The following is a 25,442-nucleotide window of genomic DNA, read 5'->3' as shown; positions in this document are numbered from 1 at the left end:
ACCAGAAGTATGTTTGAAAAGGTGTGCAATAACTTCATGCAAAGGTTTATTGTCATGCACGAGCCAGTGTCAACTGAGGTTGTACAATATTACAAACGCCCCATCCCGAAAAGGGAAACATTTTTGTGGCTTGGACAAGATATCCTATGGTTGTGATTAGTTTGTACTTCTACCACAAAATGACAGCTAAAAATAAATAGAACATCTCACGAGTGACAGTGAGTTTCAAAGAATCATTTTGGGGGTAAAACATTAAATAAGGAGACACAAGAGTATATTAATACAGAAAATTAATAATTCAAATTATAATTTTGTTTTATAAAACACACCAGGGTTTAGCTTCTGGCTCATTATCAATAGGTACATACAATAAAAATAATAATGATGTTTTCTCATAAATAATGCTTTTTTTTTTATAATTCACATTTCAAATGCCAGCCTTGAATAACAAAGACATAAATTCAATACTCCAAAATGAAATATGAGTAAGAAATCTGGTTAAGTGGATTGATCAAATTGCAATTCATGTTGCCAAGTTTAAACCATGCCATTGCAGAAAAAACCCCATAAAACATTGGATCAAGCTGTATAGCAATAATTAATTTTCTGTAAAACAGATGACCTAATAAGGGATACATGGGTATATCATCAGTTTTACACTACCGGTCAGATTAACTGAATCTTGTCATTTTTCCAATGGCAAATAAAACATTTTTAAGTTTTGAAGATGATGAGGACTCAAAGTTGCCTGCATTATACAAATCACAAATAATCGAATTAAATCAGTCTGCCTCGGACTACGGTATAAATAGAGAATAAGGGACTGAAATGTCTGTGCTAAACTGTGGATGTGAATGTTTTTTTCTTACTCAGTCTTCTGTACATGATGCAGCGTGGCATGTTTACTCCATTGTTGATGGCATTTTGGCAATCCAGCTGGATGCACTGTCTGCCTGCCTGTCACTTGCCATGTTTGCAATTATCAGGGGCCTAGATGCTTTCATAGCCATCAGATCTAGTCAGCGTCTTGCACGAATAAAGTGCTTTTTTTTTTAGGTTTCAGGCCAGGACCCTCAGGTGAATCAAATCATAAAGATACTCTTAACTGCTGTAACTCTCTAAATGCTTATTTTTTATTGCAATTTACAGCACAAAGACTTTTTAAACATGAAAGCATAAATAGGATTTCAGATTCTTGTGTGCACAGAACAATGTCTAAAGTTGCTCTGCAGTAGGACAACCCCCACCCCAGTCTCACTTCAGCAGATGGGAGTACTCCAGCTCCAAAGCAATAAGCAGAGAAAGGAAGTGTTTTTCACCATAAACTAACTGTGAATAATCACAAGACGGATAGTATTTATTATTGATCAAAATAGCACCACGATCACAATATTTCCAACCTTTTTAGAACTATATTTAGTTTGGACAATAGGTGTTTAAAACTGCACAAGGATATGTTTAGTAAAAGATTCAAAGCTAAATTACATTCAAATTTATTTTAACGAGAAAACAATTTGCTGCAAAGTTTTATTCAGCTATTAGGAATTCTCAACAAAGTACTTGCAAGTTTCTTTTTCAGCACTATTTCTTTCTTCCATTTGTATATTCAATTTCAATTTGCTGGCTCTTGCTTGTGAGAGAAGTCTCAAAATATGTATAATAAAAAGTTTTCTGTACTGATTCGAATGTGCAAGGTTTCCATGTTGCAACCTAAATAACCATTACAACAGTGACTACACTTCAAAACATACTTCATTTGCTGTAAAGCGCTTTGGGATATCCGGTGGTCGTGAAAGATACTATATAAATGAAAGTCTTTCTTTCTCTATTGGTTGATGGAGTGCTTTAGCAGAAAAATACATTGGTGTGAATTTCTGCAGGAGATCAGCTGAAGTTGTTCACCCCCATAGCATCCGGTTTGAAGCTTAATATCTTTGGAATCCAGAGCCTTTCGGAGCCTGATCCAGGACTTTATGAAGGCCATCTATCTCTCGTCATCCAGTAGGTGAAGAACAAAGGTTTGACAATTTGGTCAGTTCAGGAGGAAATTCGTTTTAAGACTGCTAAGGGTCAAAATGGGGAATGAGCTATATATAGAAGCCCCTGGAATTCATTCCCACATTTTTGATTCCAACCATACAATATGCGAGATATATAGAAAGGAGAAGTCATAAATCCTCGTGCTGTTCATGCTGATTCTTGAATTAAACATGGGGGAGGGAAAGAAGGGCATGTTGGGTCTAAATATTCTACATATGTATATATAGATCATAAATTTACAATACATGACAAAAACATGTCTAACCTTCAAGTCAACCTTTAATTTGTTGCTGTTTTTGCAAGTTCTGGCCATTCTGATAAGGTGGCATCGTTGGTATTTGAAAGGAGATAAAATGGGCTGTGTCCTTCAGAACTTATTTTGTAATCTGTCATGTTCACGTACTAGGAAGTGAAGAAAGTAGACTGCGCTAATAAAGCGGCATTGCAAATGAATCAAATTCTACAGTACCAAACCACCCAGACCAGATGAAAGCTAAGGGATAGGATGATAGGGAGAAATTAACAATACTGCCATCTGCACCTGGTCATGATGTCCACAGAGCAAATGGTGATGGAATTGCCAAATATATGATGGCTTTTGAATCAGTGATGATTAGCTAATAAAAATGAAGTAGAAAATAGATATTACATTGGGACAAAATTTATTATGGAGACTATAGTGCAAATTCACCATGACTATCCTCTTGGAGAGGAATTGTGCAAGAAACAAGCATGGTTCAGAGATAGGGCTATAAAACTGTAGCTGTACATTCCTGTCCAGCAAAGCTGTACTTGGGAACATAGCTTTGTTGAATTTGCCCTTATTACAGTCCCAAAATCAAGAGACAAAAATCAATTAGAATTATTTCTGGGATTAAAATAGCATTGGTTTGGTAGTACATACCCTTTGGTAATTGAAACAGTCTTAATTATCACTCAAGCATTTTGTTATTTTTTGCGGTTTGCGAGTTGTACGAGAAGTAAAACAATTGATATATTTTGAAAAATAAATGTTGAAAAATGTTCATGAAAGTTGAAATATTAAAAGCATAACAGGCTTTTGACTAAATATTTCCTCCTCCTCAGTCTAAAACAAAAATATGATTCAAATTAGCTCACCAAAGACTAGACTAAAATTAGAACTAATTATTTTGAAATGAAAGCTGCAATTAACAATAATGGGGGTAAAATTCATCTTGGGCATTAGTACAGATGGGCAACAGGGAATCGGCAGCCTGTCCATTGGAAAAGAAAATCAGGCAGTGTAGAACAGGCTGTTGATTCGTTATCACCTTTTTTGTGCTATCGCTCAAGTTAAATTTCACCCCTGAACAGGCGAAACTAGAACATTTTTATAACTCAAACAACAATGGAGTAGATTTGATAAGATTACGTCTGAAAAGTGGCTGCAATTGATTCAAAAAAGAGGTGGAGATCCATTATAGATCTCTGCCCATATAGTGCATCGCATGCCCAGTTGTGGGATGGGCAGGCACAGGAAGTTCCCCATTGAAATAGGCAGGGAGTTCATTTTAATGCATTGATGAAGTCCTGCTGATGTCATTTAGATGTTCCCATTCATTTACGATGACTGCCCAGTGTTGCTCGGGGCACAGCTATTCCATACCACGGGAGCCTTTTATCAACAAAAGTAGACATTGATGAGATTATTCAACACCGCCTCCAGTGCACCAACGCAGCCTTCGGCCACCTGAGGAAAAGAGTGTTCGAAGACCAGGTTCTCAAATCTGCCACCAAGCTCATGGTATACAGGGCTGTAGTAATACCCGTCTGCCTGTATGGCTCAGAGACATGGACCATGTACAGTAGACACGTCGAGTCGCTGAAGAAATACCACCAACGATGCCTCCGCGAGATCCGATAAATTCCCTGCGAGGACAGACGCACCAACATTAGTGTCCTCGTCCAGGCCAACATCCTCAGCATTGAGGCACTGACAACACTTGACCAGCTCCGCTGGACAGGCCATATTGTTCGTATGCCAGTCACGAGACTCCCAAAGCAAGTGCTCTACTTGGAACTCCTTCACGGCAAACAAGCCAAAGGTGGGCAGAGGAAATGTTACAAGGACACCCTCAAAGCCTCCCTGATAAAGTGCAACATCCCCACCGACATCTGGGAGTCCTTGGCCAAAGACCGCCCTAAGTGGAGGAAGTGCAACCGGGAGGGCGCTGAGCTCCTTGAGCCTCATTGGCGAGTGCATGCAGAAAACAAGCATAGGCAGCGGAAAGAACGTGCGGCAAACCAGTCCCACCCACCCCTTCCCTCAACGACTGTCTGTCCCACCTGTGACAGGGACAGTTGCTCTCGTCTTGGACTGTTCAGCCACCTAAGGACTCATGTTAAGAGTGGAAGCAAGTCTTCCTCGATTATGAGGGACTGCCTATGATGATGATGACAGCTATATAAGGAAATGGATTCAAAGAGCTTTGCCTGAAAATTGTTTGGGGCATTTGCAGACCATTCGCAAGCCTTTTTCTTTTTTTCTGCTGTCACAAGGCACCTGACTATCTAAATAACAATTGTTGTGACACCGCAATAGTGGCTCAATGGGTTTGTCAATTGGAATCCCTCTCTATTTGTGTTTTTGTGCGGCAGGATAACCAATAAAGGGATGCTAGGCAGGTCAGACTGCACCAGATGTTTCAGTGGCCACTCCCCAGTACCCTCACATTTATAGTCAGGCACACATAACTTAGTTTATCAGATCAGCGAGGATCTGATTTCCAACCAGACACAATGTCATGAATAAGATGTGCAAAGTTTTGGCTAACTTTAATGCTGAGGGGTTCTTCAACAGCAATCGAATCATCATATTTTAAGTGGTACTAGATCGCAGAGAGTTCAATAGCTGAGCCTGATTGCCTGTACCTGCCAAGGGGCAACAAACCATATATGTACACGCTGGCACATCTACCCGGCGATGATTGTGGGGAACTTGCTACAGACTCTGAAGCAGCAGGAAGCCAGATCCAGGACTGTGCAAAGGTACCTACAGCAATGGTCAGTTGTGCCCTAAACTCTGTCTCCACCTCCTTCCAGGCATCATTATTATCAAAGGCAGTCTCTCGAAATTGACTTGCTTCCACTCTAAAAGTGAGTTTTGAGGTGACTGTAGTCCAATACGGAAATTACAGTCTCTGTCACAGATGGGACAGGCAGTCGTTGAAGGAAAGGGTGCGTGGGGAGTCTGGTTTTCTGCACGTTTCTTCCGCTGTCTGCGTTTGGTTTCTGAATGCTCTCGGCGACGAGACTCAAGGTTCTCAGCACCCTTCTGGATGCTTTTCCTCCACTTAGGGAGGTCTTGGGCCAGGAATTCCCAGGTGTCGGAGGGCCAGGGGATGTTGCACTTTATCACGGAGGCTTTGAGGCTGCCCAGGTAAGCTGCAATGTCCTTCAATGGCAAATTGGGCCACTCTTCTTTCTAGCACCACCTTCACTTCATCAAATGGTATGTGGTGCTGGCTGCTCTATCACTTGTCTGCAGATTCAGTTTAATTTCTCTACTTTGGGTTTCCTTTCATTTTAGCCAGAAATGAGTGATGAACGAATACTTAGTACACTTATATCAGATTACCCTCTCAATTATTTTATCAGAGGCATTAACCCATCTATGTTACTCTAATAACTCTCTGTTATATATGTCATCACACCCCATGCCCCAAATTTCCCACGAGCAATACCATGGGAGATTTTATTTTCTAAAATTAATTTTAATGATTAATCAATCGTTATTTCACACATCCATGTAATTCGTTTCTGGAATGTGCTCTGGTACAACAGATTTATCATTTATATGTTTATTTTAGTCTAAGCTGTAGGGAATCTTAAAAGGCTCATGTATTCTTTTAATCCCCTGGACTTCCCTTTTTGTTTACACAAAGAACTCCCCAAAATCTGTCCATACATGCAGCACGAGTGTTAATTGGCATCTGGATCGATGAGATGAGACCTGCCCAGAGAAAAGTGCTCACCCTGAAGTACATTTGGATAAATACAATTCCTATTGTATAACCTGCCAAATAGATTTACTTCTCTCATTCTTACCAGTCTACCCACCATTCCAGCATCACTATTTAATATGCCTCATGGTTCCCCTATTACTGCTGTTACAGGTATAATAGCAATATCACATTCCCAATTTTCCCTTCCTATAGGATGAAGCCTGGAAATGGTAAGCAGAGACCAAGCAAGTTCACTACATGGGAATTCACTCCGCAACTTAATAGTCCACAACATAACACACTGGAACATTGGACCAGATAGTGGTCTGAAGTGCATTTTGGGCATTTAGACTGGATTCCACTGGTAATCTGCATGTTAGACACAAATGTGTACAAAAATTCTTGAGTGTTTTCCGAGATTATTCAATTTCACAAAGAATATAAATTTCAAGGATATCTTGGAGTGTTGCGCCATTTCAAAATTGTAACAACCAAGACTAAATTATAGGTACTTTATCATCATTGGTGAGAATTACCTTAAGAAATTTTATTTCTCAAAAAAAGTTTTGATTTATAACTTTACCATTATGAAACAACATCTAAAATTCAAAGAGGAAGAATAGCAGAGCCTGGTTTAAAGTGACTTTTCATGTGATCATAAAAGTTCAAAGCCATGATTTTCCCATCACCATACCTTTATTTTTACTTCTAAAAAAGTACAAGGTCACAATAATCCATAGATGCACCCGTTTCTGTTAATACATTCATACGATTGCACTTAAACAAACAATCAAATTCATATATAATTCAGGCAGAACATTTATATTTTTTTTATTTATACAGAAGAATTAGCAACTTAATTTGTTTGAGAGCACAAGTTAGTAAATAAGCTAAAATGTAATTTAAAAAACAAACATTCAGGTTACATTCCAAAGGTACAGAATTTACAGGGCTGTTACCATAGAATTCCACCACTATAAAGTATATTAGGCAAATCAGCAGAACTCTCCTGCACACACATGCAAGCTTTCCTCACCACTGAGATCCACAGACCACAGCACAGGGGAAAAAGAAACTTTTTTTTAGCAAGCTCAGGCTAAAAAGGAAAGACTCAACACTTTGAACAAATGTATGCAGTTCCATTGATCGTGCCACTTTACTTTCTCAAATCTTTATCCACTATCATTATTGATTTAAAGATCCATTTAAAAATAGTGTTTCAAGTGTTTGTCAGATATCAAAACAGATTTAGACCTTCCATTTTATGAATTGGAATCTTTAAAAGTGATCTTCGAGCAGATTTCACATTATTAACAGACAATGCAGAAAATTCAACTGTTTTAAAAGTTGAATTGTGAAAAAAAAAATCAATAAAATCCCTTTTGGCTCTATTTCTGTTGTGAAGTCAGATCCGATAGATTTCCACTTCAGAAAACACAGTAATTTAATAATCTATATGCACTTATTCCCATGAACTTTCAAATATAAATACTATACAAGGATCGATCTAAAATTTAACAATTTATAAAAGAAGCTCCTCCCAATGTAGCAAACCCATAGCTACCTCGAGTGACTAGAACGTAATACAGCTTCCACCGATATCAACCACCATGGCACATAGCCCAATTTTATTTTAGATCTCCTCAAGGCACTTCAGTTAATTCTCACCTCCTGTCCCTTTCAATAAACTGATTGATAAGGTTATTACTGACACTTTATTTTATACATTCAAAAAATATGCTTCATACATTCAAAAATATCTACTTCATATCACCCACTTTTATTTTACATTCAGAAAGTATATCAAAATATACATTCAGAAATTAAACATTTATATCGTCAACAAAAGTGTGAGGTGATTCAACTTATATAACCAAGTCAAGAAACTAGTTTATAAAACAAAAGTGTTGTACATTCTTCAAGATACAAAAAATAAAGATAATCAGAGCACAACATTGCCTTGGTGGGACTGGAGCGGCAGCAGGGTACTAGACTGCTCTTCCAAGGGATACCCACAGAACATTTTACTGGAGTTACTCTGGGCTCTGCTAAAAGCAGATTTTCCTGACATCTTGTTGCAAGAAACTAAGATTAACATGAATTACTTAGCTTTAGGGAGTGATACTTTGGTTTAGTGTCATCATTCTCGTCTCTGAGCATAAGGATGAAGAGTTCTTTGTCCACTCCAGACAGCCCTGGTAAGTGGAGACTAGAGTATGGTCTTTAAATACTGGGTTGGTGCCTAGCAAGGTACTCGGATCCAGACTGAATGCTGTCTCAGTGGCAGCATTCTCACTAAAGTCCAAAGGGTTGGGCTTGGGCCTCACACCATCATCATCAGACAGTGAGCAAAGACTGGAGCACTGGCTCTGACTACTGGGTTGATTTGCAGCAGGAATAAGTAAATTCAATAGGTGAAGGTGCCCCCCCGCCCTCCCATCCATTGTAAAGGGTAGGTAGGATTCTTTAGCTTTAGTTGCAGCCCACCTAGGAGAAGGTACTTTGAAAATAAAAACTGAGGAAGACAATGGGAAACCACCTCAGCTACTCTTCCACAGCAAGTGGCTCAAATCTTGATTTAGGATCAGCCTTAGGGCAGAACACAATGGACGGATGAGCTTAGCTTTATGGATATCAATAAATTATGTAATTGTAAATGTTTACAGAAATAATTAAATCTAGTGGGACTCAGAAAATAGAGAATGGCATTTTCAGTTCCAAATGTCAGTAGTTTAATGTTTTTTTAAATTACCATAAAAAATAGTCTTCAATGTCTGCTGAAGTCATTTCAATTCTTTAAAAATGTATTCTTGCGGGGGGTACTGCAGGGCAGTAGTCATTTATCATCAAATTATTGGCAGAACATCCATAGATTCCTTAAAGCGGTCATAAACTCTCGGATTTTTCATATGTGAATTCTTTATGTATTCGAATACTATTGTTTTGTTTCTTTCAATGCAGCTTTAATGGTGAATCATTAAAATACCATTTATAATATTTGAAATGTGCACAATGTTTATCAATTAGTCCACAATCAACTGAAGATGACAAAAAAACACAAATCAGTACTTCTAATTAGCAACTGAGAATCTTCAGTCACAGATTTCAAACTTACACAAAAACTGTAAAATATTCCTTCAATTGAGTTTTTTTAAAATAGGAAACCTTCAAAGAGGTTACAGTAAAATTAAAATGGTGCTCCCTCCCCAACTTTGCTTCCATGAGATCCACTCAATTTTACCCAAGCTTTAGTAGGAGAGATAATTACTATTGACGCAACTCCATTTTCTAAGAAATCATATATTTTTCTACTTCAAACTTTGGGAGGGGGGGGGGGGTATAGCTAACACAGAGGAAGAATGCAATATAAGACATTTGAAAACTTGCAAACTGGCAGTTAAGTAGCAAATCAACTTTAACATAGCTAACTGTGAGGTGATGTACTTTGGTCGAAAAAACAGAAACATCACCTACACCTTAGAAAATGAGAAACTGAATGGAGTAGAAGAGCAAAGGGATACAGATGAATATCACATTAAAAGCACATCTCAGGTCAGCAAAGCAATTAAAAATGCTAACAAAGCACTGGGATTTATTTCTAGGGGTTCAAAAAGTAGTGAAATTATGTTAAACTTGTAGAGGACCCTGGTCAGGCCACACTTCTGAGTACTGTGAACAGTTCTGGTCTTCTTTCTTTAAAAAGGACATAGAAGCATCAGAGAATGTGCAAAAAAGATTTACAAGGATAGTACCAGAACTGCAAGATTAGTTATCGAAAAAGATTGAACAGGTTGGGTTTTTTTCTTTGGAAAAGAGAAGACCTGATAGAGGTCTTCAAAATTATGAATACAAGATAGTTACTAATAAATCTAATAGGGAAATAAGGAGAAATGTCTTCACAGAGAGTAGTTAGAATGTGGAACTTGGTACCACAGGCAGTGGTTGAGGTACATAATATAGATGCTTTCAAAAGAAAACAAGAGGAAATGAGAAAAGGGAATAGAAAGATATGCTCAAAGGCTGAGATAAGGGAGATAGAGTGGGAGGTGACTCGTGTGGAGTATAAACACCAGCACAGACTAGTTGGGCCCTCCCTGCTACCATGATGTCACCTATGAGTGATTGACAACCTAAGAGACAGTCCAGTTTGAAGGCCGTATTTCGACCCCGAGTTCTCAGATAACTTTTTGACTGCATTCTTCTTTTCCAGGAAGCTGGTGCATTTTGGAAAATGTGTTACGATTTCATTTTCATACTGAACCCCACTTGTATGTTATGGATTCCAAAATAATCTACCTTTGTTTCATGTTCTATAATTCAATTGTGTATTTAGTGAGTCAAAGCAAAGAAAACCTTGATGCATTGTTGATTTTTCTCTGGCCTTTACTGTACTAGTAATAACTAGTCATATAAAACATATATAACATTCAATGTTTAGAAAATTACATCAACAAGAATCAACTACATGTAACCGTTGTACACAATCCAATCAGTAATATTTGTTGACTGGGTAAATATAAGACTGCTGAATCCGAATGCAAGTGAATGCGTGTAGGCAGTGAGGTGAAAGGGAAGGGAAAAGAGAATAGTTACATATCCCGTAATGTGTGCTTTAAAAATAAAAGCCTGCTGCCTTTCTTTTATGGATCTGATAGAGGAACAAAACATTAACCCTTCTTTTCTCTTCTTAAATGCTAAAAGACCTGCCATGTATTTCATTTTGATTTTTAGCATTTCAGTTTTTTTTTCAATGTTAAAGCTTATTGGAAAAATGGTCAGCAGTTGAGTGGCTACTGCATGCAGCCCATCGTGTAACTGAAATAAAGCAAATCCATAACATCAGCATAGCACACCCACGTGTGAGGAACAACCCTCTAAAACACTTAGAGGATGCCCAGGATAGTGTCAGCTAAGTGCACCTCCTCCACCTGAATGACCAGATCCTGGGTTTACAAAGGAGCCCTTTAATTGCTCATTATTTTTCCCAAAACATGCCTAATTTTAGACATAACACTGGACACATACAGCACAAATGATATTTGATAATTACTTCTCCTTCCCCCATATATCTCCCTTTAAAATTATTTCCAGTAAATTTTCAATAAATTATTTCTACATTTGCAACAACCTATACTTGCCATTTTCTTTTACACATGTATATATTATATATATATATATATATATATATAAATATATAAAAGTGTATAAGAAAAATGTACAACATAAAAAAGTAATATTTTAAAAAATCACCAGAACCTTAAAACAGACATTATTCTCAGGAACAGCTTTGGAAATCTTTGTGATCTTCTATTTTCTTAGGTGTGCCCTCAAAGTTTTGCAAATCAGCATTGGAAGACAGAATGCAAGAAGATTGGCTTACAATTCCTGCTAAGAGCGTCATTTCTTTCCATTTTAAATAACTATGAAAACATACAAAATAACTAAACCCGACTTAGAACATAAAACATTCTAAAAACAAATCACCTTCTAAGACTTGGTTTAAATATATTACAATACATTAGAGGATAGGACCCAACAACAAAAATAACTCCACAGAAAATGCAATCCCTGCACTGGTGCTGGAGAGGGTGTGCACTCGACTGTCCAGTGTGTAGTGGTGTTTTCTAACATTAGCATGGGATATTGAATCTTCTAGTTTCCCTCATGTAATCTTACATTATTACCCTCAACTAGTCGCTATATTTTACCACAACAGTCCCATACATAGAGATTAATTTTATACAGAGATCATTCTGTGCAACACCAAAATGGGTTTCCTAAATATTGTAACCTTTCAACTTATTTTATCTATGAAGAACGGTACATTGAATCCAGTGAATTTAATACAAAAATAAACCTTTAGTAAGTGTAACAAGAAGCAATTCTTGAAAATTCATAGGGAATGTATGGATGTAAAGTATAGGATTCATTCTTTGGATAAAGATTCCACATACAAGAGAGCACTCTGCATAGATGTCAAGCAGTAGCCTTCTTCACCAATTAAATACCTAAAGAAAGAAAAATTGGCATTAGCATTCTTCATGATCACATATTTGGAAGCTGCATGAGTGAGCAGAATTTTCCAGCGGGAAGGCAGGGCTTGCTTTAAGCCAAGTTCCTTTAAGGTTTTCATCTTTCAACTGTTAAAACAGGATGAAAAAGATACACCTGGATGTCACCATGGAGTGCATTTGCCCAGAGCCTCATCTGGAACTGTTAATTGACATTTAATTTTCTGCAGTACATTGAGATGTTAAAATAGATAATAAAAACAGATGCTCAAGACTTTCTACAAGCTGAGGTAGCAAAGATGAATGGATTTAATATTATACTACAGGAATGTCCAAACTATGACCATGGACTAGAAGCAATCCATGGACCCCAACAATATGACCCTTGTAACTGAATCATCTCAGTTCTATTTGCACTTATATTTCTTACTTGCTGGTTTGAATTGCATGAGCCTGGAAGTGTTTTTTAAAAACTGTTGACTTATAATTAAAAAATTGCTAAACCAGAATCTGTAATCCCAGTTTAAAATATATGTAAATTAATAGGAACATTGATTTAAATTTAGTGTGTGGTCCACGAGGTACCATAGTACAAACTCGAATGGCTCACGAAGACAAAACGCGTGGATACTTCACTGTTAATATAAGCAACAACCATTCCACTTCTTGTTTTGGGGAATGCACAGTAGATTAAGGTTTTACTTCAGCTGTAATTAACTCGAAAGCTCAGTAGGAACTGGAGAAAGCGATGAAAAAAAAAACCCTCTTCGTCATTCTTTCCTCGCAAAACTGACAGCGATTAAAATACTGGCTGCGTTGCAAGAACCCAGTCGCTGTAGGATATGGACTTAGTGGCAGACAGCTCCTCGGGGCATACTGTGTCCTACTTTACAGTGGTGTGGTGATTGTTAAATTTTAGGAAGTTGCAACTGAGCAGAGGAGCAGTTTCATTTGAAAGTAATATAATGAGATATACAAAATTCTTTGTAAGAAAGTAATAAACAGTGACATACAAACTGTACATATAAACTATAAAAACACAAGGCTTTTTAGATGGTGAACACAAACCAGTATTTAAATGTAGATTTTTTTTCCCTGAAAAAGGTTAAGTAAAGCCAATCAGGCCAGCAGTATCTTTCCTATTGTATTGTGCAATAATGTTTATCTATAATATGGTACGTTGAAGGTTAAACTCAAATATAAGTAAGGAGTTGGATTTCATCAATGTTAATTATCTTCAGAATCATAAAATAGATAATCCATAATTTTGGAAGCAGTCTTCTTGTGCCAAGTATCTTATATACATGATCAGATTTAGATAAGTGTATGAACATTTCTATCATTAATAGGTAATAATTCTGAAAAACAATCATTTATTTTTTTGCAAGTTATTAATTTACTAAAATTGATTGTCAGTTAATTAAATTATATTTTCATTGTCATGATTTTGGTTCTCATCTTGTGAAGCAGACGGTGAGTAACCCCGTTTCTGGTACCAAGCCAGTGCAGTAATTTAGCATTTCCCACTCAGCCCTCTAAACTATTTGGGCGTGAAGAGCAAGAATAGATTTTTTCTCAAGTGCATATTTGCTCAGAATTTCATCCATATACTCATCAAAGTCACAGTTGATCATTTAAAACAATGACAATATTACACCTCCATCTTCAGATTCTACCACCAGTGAGGAAAAATAAATGAAGCACCTATCAGAACATATGCTACCATACTGCTCATTGCATGGTAGGGATTTTATATATTTCTGCACATTTTCAAACAGCCAAATTTTCATTCAATATATAAAACATTCTATTCTCTTGCTGACCTTCCTAAGCGAAGGAAATGTGGTAGGAAAAAGCCAAGGTGGCTGATGGGGTACGTACAAAGAAAAATAAATTGTAAACAGAAATGTTTCTATAAATTAAAGAAATTTAACACTCAAAAAAATAGGGTTGAATACAAAGAACTAAAGAAAACAAAGGCTGCTATTAGAACAGCAAAAGGATTAATGGAAAAAAGGATTGAAGACAACTGCGGCAGTAATGGGAAGAGCTTTTTTAGTTATGTGGAGAGTCAGAGAACTATCAAAGACTATATTGGGCCACTGAAAGGTGTTCAAGGACAGGTTACAAATGAATATGGCGGAAATATTAAATGAGTACTTTGCATCAGTATTCACCCTTGAAGATGATGTTCAAATATTAGAAGTTAATGATATTAGTTTTACTACTAGTAACATTAACATAAGATAAACATATTGTTTTAGAAAGAATTAAGAACTTAAAAATAGATAGAGGAGCAGGGCTGGACGATATCCACCCGAGGGTCCTCTGGGAGATGGGACATGTGCTATGCGAGCCCCTGGTATGTATTTTTAATAGCTCACTGCACTCTGGAATGGTTCCTACCAATTGGGAAGAGGCTAATGTAGTTCCCATTTAAAAAAAAGGCGACAAGGCAGACCTGGGTAACTATAGGCCCATCAGTTTAACATTAATAGGGAAGATGCTTGAAAGAATCAAAAGGCATGCAATATATGAATACTTGGATAGGATGAGACATATTCGGGACACCCAACATGGCTTCATAAAAAAATGTCATGTCTCATAAATCTAATTGCATTTTTTGAAGAAGTTGGAGGATGAGGGAAACCCAGTAGACATTGTCTATTTAGAGTTCCAAAAAGCTTTTGACAAGGTTCCGCACAAGAGGCTTCTCTATAAGATCGGAGCCTCTGGTATTAGTGGTGATATATTGAACTGGATACAGAACTGGCTGGCAGGACACAGACAAAGAGTAGTTATGGATGGATTTGGATCTGTTTGGAGACCGGTCACCAGTGGTGTCCCACAGGGATCAGTGTTGGGACTGTTGCTTTTTACTATTTTTATTAATGATCTGGATTCAGGGGTTGGCGGCACAATTTTCAAATTTGCAGATGATACCAGATCTGTGCGAGTGCTAGAATTGTAGAAGACGCTCATCTGATTCAAGCAGATCTTAATGTGTTGAGAGACTGGGCTCATTACTGGAAAATGATGTATAACTTGGATAACTGCAGTGTTATGCACGTGGGCAGGGCAAACACTCAGCATTCATACACCCTCCAGGGAAAGGCATTAAAGATGGTGGAGATAGAAAGAGATTTGGGCATTCTAATGCATGCATCCTTAACGGTACCGGAGCAATGCCATGCAACGATAGCTACAGCAAATAGGGTGTTGGGGTGTATCCACAGGACAATCGAGTATAAGATGAGGCATACTGTTTTGTCCTTGTACAAGACCTTAGTCAGGCTGCACTTTGAATACTGTGCCCAGTTTTGGTCTCCTCACATTGTGGGTGATATTGAGGCTCTGGAAAGGGTGCAGAAGAGGGCCACTAGACTAATTCCAAGTCTAAAGCATCTTAATTATAAAGATAGGTTAAAAGAGTTGGGACTCTTTACCTTAGAGCAGCGTAGACTTGGGGGGATATGACTGAGGTTTATAAGATAATGAAGGGGATAGACAGTGTTCCAACTGACTGTTTATTTCAACTAAATAGGTTAGGTAGGACTAGGGGACACAAATTTAAGTTGTATAAGGCTAGATCGAGGTTAGATGTCAGGAGGTGGTTCTTTTCACAGAGAATAGTCGACCTCTGGAACAAGCTGCCCTCTCATGCGATGGATACAGACTCACTGAACCCCTTCAAGCAAAAACTGGATTTGTTTCTGGCTACGGCAGAGATTAACTCTTACAGAAGGTAGGTACTGCAGGGAATTTAATGGTCAGAGTGATCCCCTGGACTAGCTTCAATCATCTAGATGGGTAGGGGAGGAATTTCCCAGATTTTTTTCCCCCAAATTGTCCTTGGTTTTTTTTAATCTGTTTTTTTGCCTCCCCCAGGAGATGGTCACAGGGTTTCGGGTGGGATGGAGTGTATATGTTGTGATACAAAAGGCATCGCAATTGTGTGGGACAGGCTCGATGGACCAGATGGTCTTTACCTGTCCGTCATTGTTCGTTCGTTCGTTCGTACCCAGTTTACCTGCTGTGGGCTAACCTCAACAACTATCTTCATGTCCCACTCACCTCACTTACCAATGTCCCCACAGACTCTGCCGAGAGAACAACAATGCCCACTAAGCTCTGCATTTCCAGAATGCGCATTCACTTGTGAACCGGTCCTTGCCATTTACAACCTTATTGCAGATGACTGTACTGACACCCTGGCTTTGGTTGGCGACAGTTTAGCCTTACCGAAGCCTCTTTACCTGACTGTACTTTCCCTCCCTCCCCTGCCGAAAATACTATGGTGGCCATTATTTCCAAGTTACACCTTGGTCTCTTCCCTACTTCAACACCTCTTTTTCAAGTACCTGACTGTTCCACCCCTCTCGCCTCTCCTGTAAAATCCTTGTCGTCAACTGTCCTCCCAATCCCATCTTGGGTTTCTCCCAGGATATCCTCCCTCAATCTCTACACTGAGCAACTCATCATCCTCAGCGATTTCAATCTCCATCACAGCTTTCTTCTGAACTCACCACCCTCATGTTCTCCCTGAACCTCCTCTTTCATATAAACTCTTCCACCTATATCCATAGTCCTTCAACCATGTCATCTTCTGTGGCCCTGATCACAGACATGGTCATCTCTGACCACTTACCTGCATCTCTCAGCCCTACCCCCGTCCAGTCCCATTTCAGTCTCTGGAAAAGAAAACTCTCCAAATTGCTTATAACTGCACTTTACTACAACTCAAAATCCCTAGCCTTGTCCCCAGCAAACCCTTTGCTGTCATCCACCCTGGTCACTCCCCCAGCAATGGCTCCATCTTCGCTCCCTCAAGTCCAAGGGGCACAAACTAGAGAGCATCTAGCACACAACTGACCTAGCCATTCATTGCTCGATCTGGCTGGACTGCGTCAAACTCTACCTGGACTCTCTCTCTTCTGCCCAAACTGCTCACTAATCTAGGATCATCCTGAAAGGCAAAGATAACCCTGGACTCTTATTCTCCACTAGCATCTCCTTAAAACCCACTCCTCAAATTCAATTTTGAATTTGGTATTTAAATTCATCCATCCCTCCCCATCTCTAACCTTCTCAAGCCCTTAACTCCCTTTGAACTCTCTGTTCTTTACCCACATCATTGGTGGCCCTTGGCTTTAAGCAGGCTGGGGCTCCACACTCTGGAAATCCCTCCTAAATGTGTCTGTCACTCCAGCTCCCTATCTTCCTTCAGGCTTTCCTTCAAATCCAACTCTGTGACCAGTTTTTTGTCAACCTCCTAATCGCACCTTCTTTAGCTTTTCTTTAGACCTCTTTGAAGTGCCTTTGGACATTTTACTATGTTAAATATTCTATTTAAATATAAGTTGCTGCTGCTGTTATTGATGATAAAGTTATTCGAAAGTTACCTCACCCTTTGCTTAAACAAATGATGCTCCATTTACTTTACCAAAATGGTAAGGAAAAAAAAAAAGACGATACAAAAAGTAAATAAAAATGTTAATCACGTCAACAGAAACAATTTTTGAGTTACTTGTCTGACAAAAATAGAATCAGACTGTGAATGTGTTCAATAGGGTATTAGCACAAATTAGGCAGGATTACCACAGGAAATAAATCACTGCACAAACCAAGCCAGCTCTCAAAAAAAACCACTTCAGATTCCTGACAAAACGATAGGCAGGCAACAGCTTTGATAGCTGGAAATTTTCTCCGAGTGCTTTCCCCTCACTCAGCACCTCTTTTCTCTCTCATCCAACAAGGTACCTGTACAACATTCATTGGTTTGAAAATCACAGGCACAACTCCATATCCTATTGCATCAAAGTGCATTTTTTCCTTATAAAAGCCTATACATCATATTATGAAGGTCACATTTAAACAAAAAGGTAAAAAGTAAAAATATATATACAATTTGGATTGGATTTCTCCGATTTTCTTTGCAGCTACTAATTCCATGATGGTCTTTGCATTTTTATGCTTGCTTGCATCATTGCCCTTTTTATGCATTTATAATGGTTTTCAATTATCTGCAAATACACTCCCAGCAAAAAGGATTTGTCTGCACAGCAGCTCTGCGCATTAGTGGAGCATAATTGCATGAGGCCCCTGCTAAGCAGCATGCTTAGAACACAGGCATAACAATGTGCGAGGAATTGGTATCAGCCAGCTGTCATCAGAAAGGAAAGAGTGATTCATGAACATTCAGAATAGAATGGTTGCAGAGCAAGAGGAATGTATGTCTCCAATGTTAATTGTTCAATATGTTTAAACTTCAGCTGTATATGTGTATTAATATATACACTTGACAAATCTTGCAAATGGGGGACGAAATGGGGAATAAAAAAAGGGGACAATGCAAAAAAAAATTAAGTGCACACTAAAACAACTGCAACCCAATGGATCAATGTTCCTCTTGGAACAAGCGCATGTTTGAAGAATCAACATTTCTTCTGTTTCAGAGGTGAATGAACTACAGAAATGCAAGTATTTAAACAGTTCGGTGTCTTCCAACTAACATCATATCAAACGTAGTTTGAAAAAACTGGAAACTTTATCATTGCGTGACCTTATGAAATAATTAGTTCAAGACACAAGACCATATTTGACTTTCTGCCAAGTGGTGTAATTTGATTTTTAAACTGTAATTTTGTTTTGTTCAGTTTCATTGGCACATGCACAAGTTGAGAAGGGAGTGAAGGACCAAACTCCATGAGACAACTACGGCTGAGAAAATTACTATGTGGTTCAGTGGTTAAGCAGCCTGAAGGCTCAGCTTTAAGTATAGTTATGGTGTCTAAAATCTATTTAATTGGGTAAGAAACAGAAATTAATGCACTCAAATTTGTTATTGGAGCAAGAATGGCCACACATGCATGGGCCCAAAATTCCACATTGCCGTTTTTTGGCATTATTTCAGATTAACGGATGTTTTTTTAGTTCGAAATAAAGCCAAAAAAAAAGTTTGAAGTTTTGCCAAAATTGTTTTCATTTTGGCGCAGTGCAGAAAGACCTTTGGTTTTGCGGGTGGAGCCAACTGTTAGCGCCGAAAAGCTGAGCCCCGTTTTCTGCGATGCCCAAGCATTTAGGTTTCCAGGGTAAAGCAAGGCACAATGGGAGGGAACAAGCTGTCTCTCTCAGCTTCCCAGAGGAAAGAAATGTGGGCTGAGGGCTGCTTTTATATAGTTGTGCAGAGGGAGCTTTACTCTGTAGCTAACCCTGTTGTACCTGTCCTGGGAGTGTTTGATGGGACAGTGCAGAGGGAGCTTTACTCTGTAGCTAACCCTGCTGTACCTGTCCTGGGAGTGTTTGATGGGACAGTGTAGAGGGAGCTTTACTCTGTAGCTAACCCTGCTGTACCTGTTCTGGGAGTGTTTGATGGGACAGTGTAGAGGGAGCTTTACTCTGTAGCTAACCCTGCTGTACCTGTCCTGGGAGTGTTTGATGGGACAGTGTAGAGGGAGCTTTACTCTGTAGCTAACCCTGCTGTACCTGTCCTGGGAGTGTTTGATGGGACAGTGTAGAGGGAGCTTTACTCTGTAGCTAACCCTACTGTACCTGTCCTGGGAGTGTTTGATGGGACAGTGTAGAGGGAGCTTTACTCTGTAGCTAACCTGTGCTGTACCTGCCCTGGGAGTGTTTGATGGGACAGTGTAGAGGGAGCTTTACTCTGTAGCTAACCTGTGCTGTACCTGCCCTGGGAGTGTTTGATGGGACAGTGTAGAGGGAGCTTTACTCTGTAGCTAACCTGTGCTGTACCTGCCCTGGGAGTGTTTGATGGGACAGTGTAGAGGGAGCTTTACTCTGTAGCTAACCCTACTGTACCTGTCCTGGGAGTGTTTGATGGGACAGTGTAGAGGGAGCTTTACTCTGTAGCTAACCTGTGCTGTACCTGCCCTGGGAGTGTTTTGATGGGACAGTGTAGGGGGAGCTTTACTCTGTAGCTAACCCGTGTTGTACCTGCCCTGGGAGTGTTTGATGGGACAGTGCAGAGGGAGCTTTACTCTGTAGCTAACCCGTGCTGTACCTGCCCTGGGAGTGTTTTGATGGGACAGTGTAGGGGGAGCTTTACTCTGTAGCTAACCCGTGCTGTACCTGCCCTGGGAGTGTTTGATGGGACAGTGCAGAGGGAGCTTTACTCTGTAGCTAACCCGTGCTGTACCTGCCCTGGGAGTGTTTTGATGGGACAGTGTAGGGGGAGCTTTACTCTGTAGCTAACCCGTGCTGTACCTGCCCTGGGAGTGTTTGATGGGACAGTGTAGAGGGAGCTTTACTCTGTAGCTAACCTGTGCTGTACCTGCCCTGGGAGTGTTTGATGAGACAGTGTAGAGGGAGCTTTACTCTGTAGCTAACCCATGCTGAACCTGCCCTGGGAGTGTTTTGATGCTGAAATGTGAACTCTGGACTCTGCCGACGGCTCGCAAAGGAATACTGTACTGTACTAATATGACATCCTTCAACTTTTCTTTGTTGTTTTACTGTTCCACAGTCACTGAGCATGATAGGTGTTCCCTGGCCAAATGGCCTGCCGCAGCCGCCCCTATCCCTGGCCAAATGGCCCGCCGAGTGTTTTATCACAGTAAATATTAAGTCCTAAAGATAAAATAACTTTCTTTTATAATGAAGTAATTTAAAGATAATATTGCATCACTACATTCAATAGGAACATAATAAATACAGATCAACACAACAAATCAAGATGGTGTAGGTAACACCGATTTCGATCAGATTCCGACTTGGATACGGTAAGGTTTTACAAAGTGGTCCCTAGCGTCCTCCTTAAAAAATTCCTCATTGGCGAAACTCGCAAAACCGGGCAAAAATGGTGTCACGGGTGGGTTTGACCCCGAGTGACATCAGAAAAATGGTACTTTAAAAAAACGGCCGTTATCTGTTAAGGACGGTATTATACCATTGGTGAAACTTTCAAAATTAAGTTAGCTCCAAAAAACAGTGTTAGCTTAAAAAAAATGGAGCTAAATGGTGGAGAATTTTGGGCCCCATATGGTACCAGGCTAGCAGTTACTAATCTTCTCAGTAAAAAAATGACCACAAGGTAACTTTTGTTTGGTATTTTATGGATCATCTCTTGGAGATACTTTGGCTTCACTCAGTACAGGCTTCACTTGTAGATTGCACTGCACTTTTGGTGCTGGTGACATCTTGGCACAACACTGGCTCCAAAAGTGCAGCATAAAAGTAGCACAACTTTCACTCCACTGCCACCCATTCCACCACCCTCCATAAACTCCAACTTCTGCTAAACTCTGTCCCATAAATCTTGTCTTGTGGTAAGTCCTAAACTTCCCTATTCTTGCTGACCTACATTGAATCTGTATCCTCTAACACATCCAATTTAAAATCTTTGTTCTTATCTTTAAAATTCCTCCATAGCCTTGCCACATCTCATCTCTGCATTGTACTCCAGCCTATATCATCTGCCCGAACACGCCATTCTTTTGACTTTGGCCTTTTGTGCAACACCCTCCATTGGAGACAGAGCCTTCAGCAACCTGGGCCCATTAAACATGTTTTGGATTTTATGGACTTCCTTCCCATGACCTCTCTACTTCCCTTTCGTCCAATAAAAATGTCCTTAAAACCCATTACTTTGATCAATGCTTTGTTCATCTTTCCTAACCTCTCCCTTCCTGGCACGGTTTGCACTTTTCTTATGTGAAGTTGGGATACTATTTACACTATATGAATACAAGTTTCTGTTGCATCAAAGCACCGATCAATTCAGTCGGGGTGGGAGCAATGTAAATTCACCACCATTCCATAAAATATAGGTTCCAATAATTTGAGATAAAATCAAGAATAGTAAAACTGCAAAGAATAGCCACATCACACCAAAGGACACTTTGTTTTCAGGAGCCTTTATAAGAGCTCTGCTCAGCTAATTTGCTTATTTCTTGGGACAGAATTCACATTTTTATCAACTGTTTAATGAATGCCTGAAGTTTTCCACAACTGACAAACATTAGATGGATCCCAATCCAAACAATCACCCTCACTGTTGCACAACGGATTTTAAAAAACTGATCCAACAATTCAGTTGTAAGAATTGCATCTCCAGTAAGCTTAGATAGTTTCTGTAACATTCATCATGCAATAATTCTCACTAATCAGCTGTCTGCAAAATTCCAACAGGTTCTAGGAATTCAGACAATGTCGAGTGGGATGTCTAATGTATCTATAGAAATAAATACACTATACAACAGTCAGTGAAGCGGTTTCTCTATAAAATCAGGCAATGTGGCAGTCAGATAGATACAATCAAGATACAGTTGCAATATGTTGAAGTATTTGCATATTTTAGGATTTCTTTGACCATTTTTACACAGAACATATGTGGAAAGTTACATTTAAAAGTTGTATTGAAAGTTTTTTTTAAAAAGGTACCGGGATGGAAGATGATGCTTTGAAGTTGTTTCTCCAAAGACTGTAAACAATAAGCAATCAGTAATCAATAAACATCTATTTTGTTGGGAGGTCCCTATTACTGCTCCTGATCTCAGGATTTCCCAAAGTGTTTCACAGCCAATAAAGTACTTCTGAAGTGTAGCCACTGTTGTAGGGAAATGCAACAGCCAATCTGTGCATAAACAGCAATGAAATACAGGAGCAGATAATCTGTTTTAGTGATGTTCATTGAGGAATAAGGCCCCAAGATTCCACATGATTTGCTCCTGATTTTTAGGAGCAACTGGTGGAGAACGGAGTATCTTAGAAATCGGAATTCTCCACATTTAAGTTTTCTGCAGTTCTAGTCAGGTAGAACAGTTTCACTTTTGAACAGAATTTTTTTTTCAAAAGGGGGCGTGTCCGGCCACTGACGCCTGATTTGAAAGTTTCCACAGTGAAAACGTACTCCAAACTAACTTAGAATGGAGCAAGTGAAGATTTTTGTAGGCTTGAAAAAACCTTGTCTACACATTAAAAAATCAGGCGCAGGTTACAAATTAGGCGTCCGGAACGAGGTGGGGGGGGGGAGGGGGGGGGAAGGGAAGTCATTACATTCTACAATAAATCCTTAGTTATACTTATACAAATAAATCCAACCTGAATAAAAATTTATAAGCAAAGAAAAGATTAAATAAACCATGTTCCTACCTGTGTGAAAGTGCTTCAGGCAGGCCTTTCAGGCAGCGGTTTCCCGACGGCAGGGGGGGGGGGGGGAAGGCAGTGAGAAGGCTGCAGGAAGCCTCAGAACTTGAGGCAGCCGTTCCCGACGGCAGGGGGGGGGGGGAGAGGCAGTGAGGGCCCGACCGACAGCCGCGGGGGGGGGGGGAGGCAGTGAGAAGGCTGCAGGAAGCCTCAGAAGTTGAGGCAGCCGTTCCCGACGGGCCCGACGGACGGCAGGGGGAGAAAGCTGCAAGAAGCCTCAGTGCTGATCATGGAAGGGCAATGTGGTTTTATTAAAAAATGTTAAAAATTGAACAGCTACAAAAAATTTGAATAGTCTCAAACAAGTGCATGTGTCCCGTTTATCACAGTCTATCTTTAATTACAGAATGCACTCCCTCACCCTCACACACAGAAATATGAAGAAAATTAAAATACAAGCCTTTGCAAGGGTTCAATAAACAAATTTTCACTTTTTCTGCAGCACTTTTTAAAATGGCCGAGTGCCAATGTTTCCTTCACACTCCGCGTGCGCAAACGCTCCAACGCGCACACACAGGGTTACCGGCACGAAAAAAACTCATTTAAATGGTACCCGCCATCTCCTACTTACAAAATCGGCGCGAATGGTAGGCTCCGCCCCCTGGGCGCCGCGCCAAGCAGACATCGATATATAGCGTGTTTTTTTTCAGGCGCCGTTTTCGGCGCGAAAAACGGGCGCCCAGCTCGGAGGGGCGCCTGTTTTGCCGCGTGTGGAAACTTGGGGCCTAAGTGTTGGAAGCACTAAATGACATTAAATTAGAGCACATGGCAAACTGTGAGTAGCGATGCAGGAGTGTGCAAGAAGATATAGACGGGTGAGCAGAATGGGCAGATATGTGCCAGATATAATTCAATCCAGACAATAAGTAGCACATTTTATGAAAAAGAACAGTGAGATGAACTATGACATAAACAGCCAAGACTCTTACCAGAGTGAAGGAAGAGAGAGATCTACAGATTTGAATACATGGATCTTTGAAAGGTCCATGTAGACGAAAAGAACAAATTGGATCTGCTTCATGAAAATAACTAGACATTTCATTTCAATTTTCTCCTACTCATAAAAACGTACGAAATCGGAGCAGGAGCAGACTATACGGCGCTTCGAGCCTGCTCCGCCATTCAATAAAAACATGGTCGATCTTCTAACTCAACTGTACCGTCCCGCACTATCCCCACGTCCCTCGATTCCCTCAGTATCCTAGAATCATAGAATGGTTGCAGCACATCAGGCAGCCATTTGGCCAGTTGAGCCTGTGCCGGCTTTCTGCAAGAGCACTGCAGTCCCACACCCCCGCCCTTTCTCCGGAACCCTGCAAATGTTGCCCCCTCGGGTACTTATCCTCAACTCCCTTTTGAAAACCACGATTGAATCTGCCTCCACCACCCTTTCGGGCAGTGCTTCCAGATCATAACCTCTCGCTGCGTAAAAAAGTTTATCCTATTTAAAAAAATATTTTAAAAATTCTATTTTAACATTACTACAGTTGCGTAACTAGGATCTTACCCTTCATGAATAAATTCTTCCAGAGCTGCACATTCTGATACGAGTTGTGTTAAATTGCTCTTCAGCACCACGTAAGACAAAATGGGTAGTAGATCATCGGCACCACTGCAAGAGGTCACAAGTCAGTCAGAATAAATAATCAATATGAAAGAGGTCAATGAGAAGAATTTTCACAAAAATTAAACCTAATAAATTTGAGTTGATTCTCTTGCATGTTTTTTTTTTAAAGTGAGTCCTTCCCGACAATAGTTAAAGTATTATTTACAAGCAACCCAGCGGTCAAAGATATTTTCCCCACACACACAGATTAGTTAATTTTAGAAATAAAGGGGCCAAAATTGCCCCCATTTTTAAATAACTGTTACCCCCTCAAAGAGGCAGCAACGGTGCGGAAAGCACTCACCGCTCGGTCAGCGCGGAGGGGCCAACATTTTCTAAATTGCCCTCCTTTATATTTGGAGGGGTGTGCGGGACTGCCCCGGCTGGCTTCCCGCCCCGTTGGGCATGCGCCGACCCCTTACCGACCGGCGGTGACCCCCTTTCCGCCCCGCGTGGGAAATTGCCCCGCGGGAGCGGACCAGCCATCGGTCGGTGCCCCCGACAGCTTTCCCCAGCAGGAAGCTTCTTGTGGCTGGGTGGCGCGTCCGCCCTTAAAAGGGAGGACGCACTGCCGTGACCGCCATTTTATTTTAATTGTTGTCCAACTCCGAAGTCAGCCCAACAATAGCAGCCATGGGCTCTGCCGAGCCGCCAACA

At 40.0% G+C, this 25,442-nt stretch overlaps 1 protein-coding gene across 1 annotated transcript in view; it reads right to left on the bottom strand.

Moving 5' to 3' along the window:
* Positions 1 to 8,454: 8,454 nt before the first annotated feature.
* vps9d1 (VPS9 domain containing 1) overlaps positions 8,455 to 25,442 on the bottom strand; it is a 104,369-nt gene continuing 87,381 nt past the window's right edge. The window contains exons 14-15 of the mRNA XM_070898223.1: positions 24,687 to 24,791; positions 8,455 to 12,013 (exon numbers count right to left, since the gene is read on the bottom strand). Coding sequence (XP_070754324.1) covers positions 11,932 to 12,013; positions 24,687 to 24,791 — 187 coding nt within the window. The 3' untranslated portion in view covers positions 8,455 to 11,931. The remainder of the gene's footprint in view (positions 12,014 to 24,686; positions 24,792 to 25,442) is intronic.

The sequence above is a fragment of the Pristiophorus japonicus genome, chromosome 13 (assembly GCF_044704955.1).
Source record: "Pristiophorus japonicus isolate sPriJap1 chromosome 13, sPriJap1.hap1, whole genome shotgun sequence".
NCBI lineage: Eukaryota > Metazoa > Chordata > Chondrichthyes > Pristiophoridae > Pristiophorus > Pristiophorus japonicus.
Note: the sequence above shows the minus strand (reverse complement) of the source record. Positions and strands in the feature narration are given on the sequence as shown.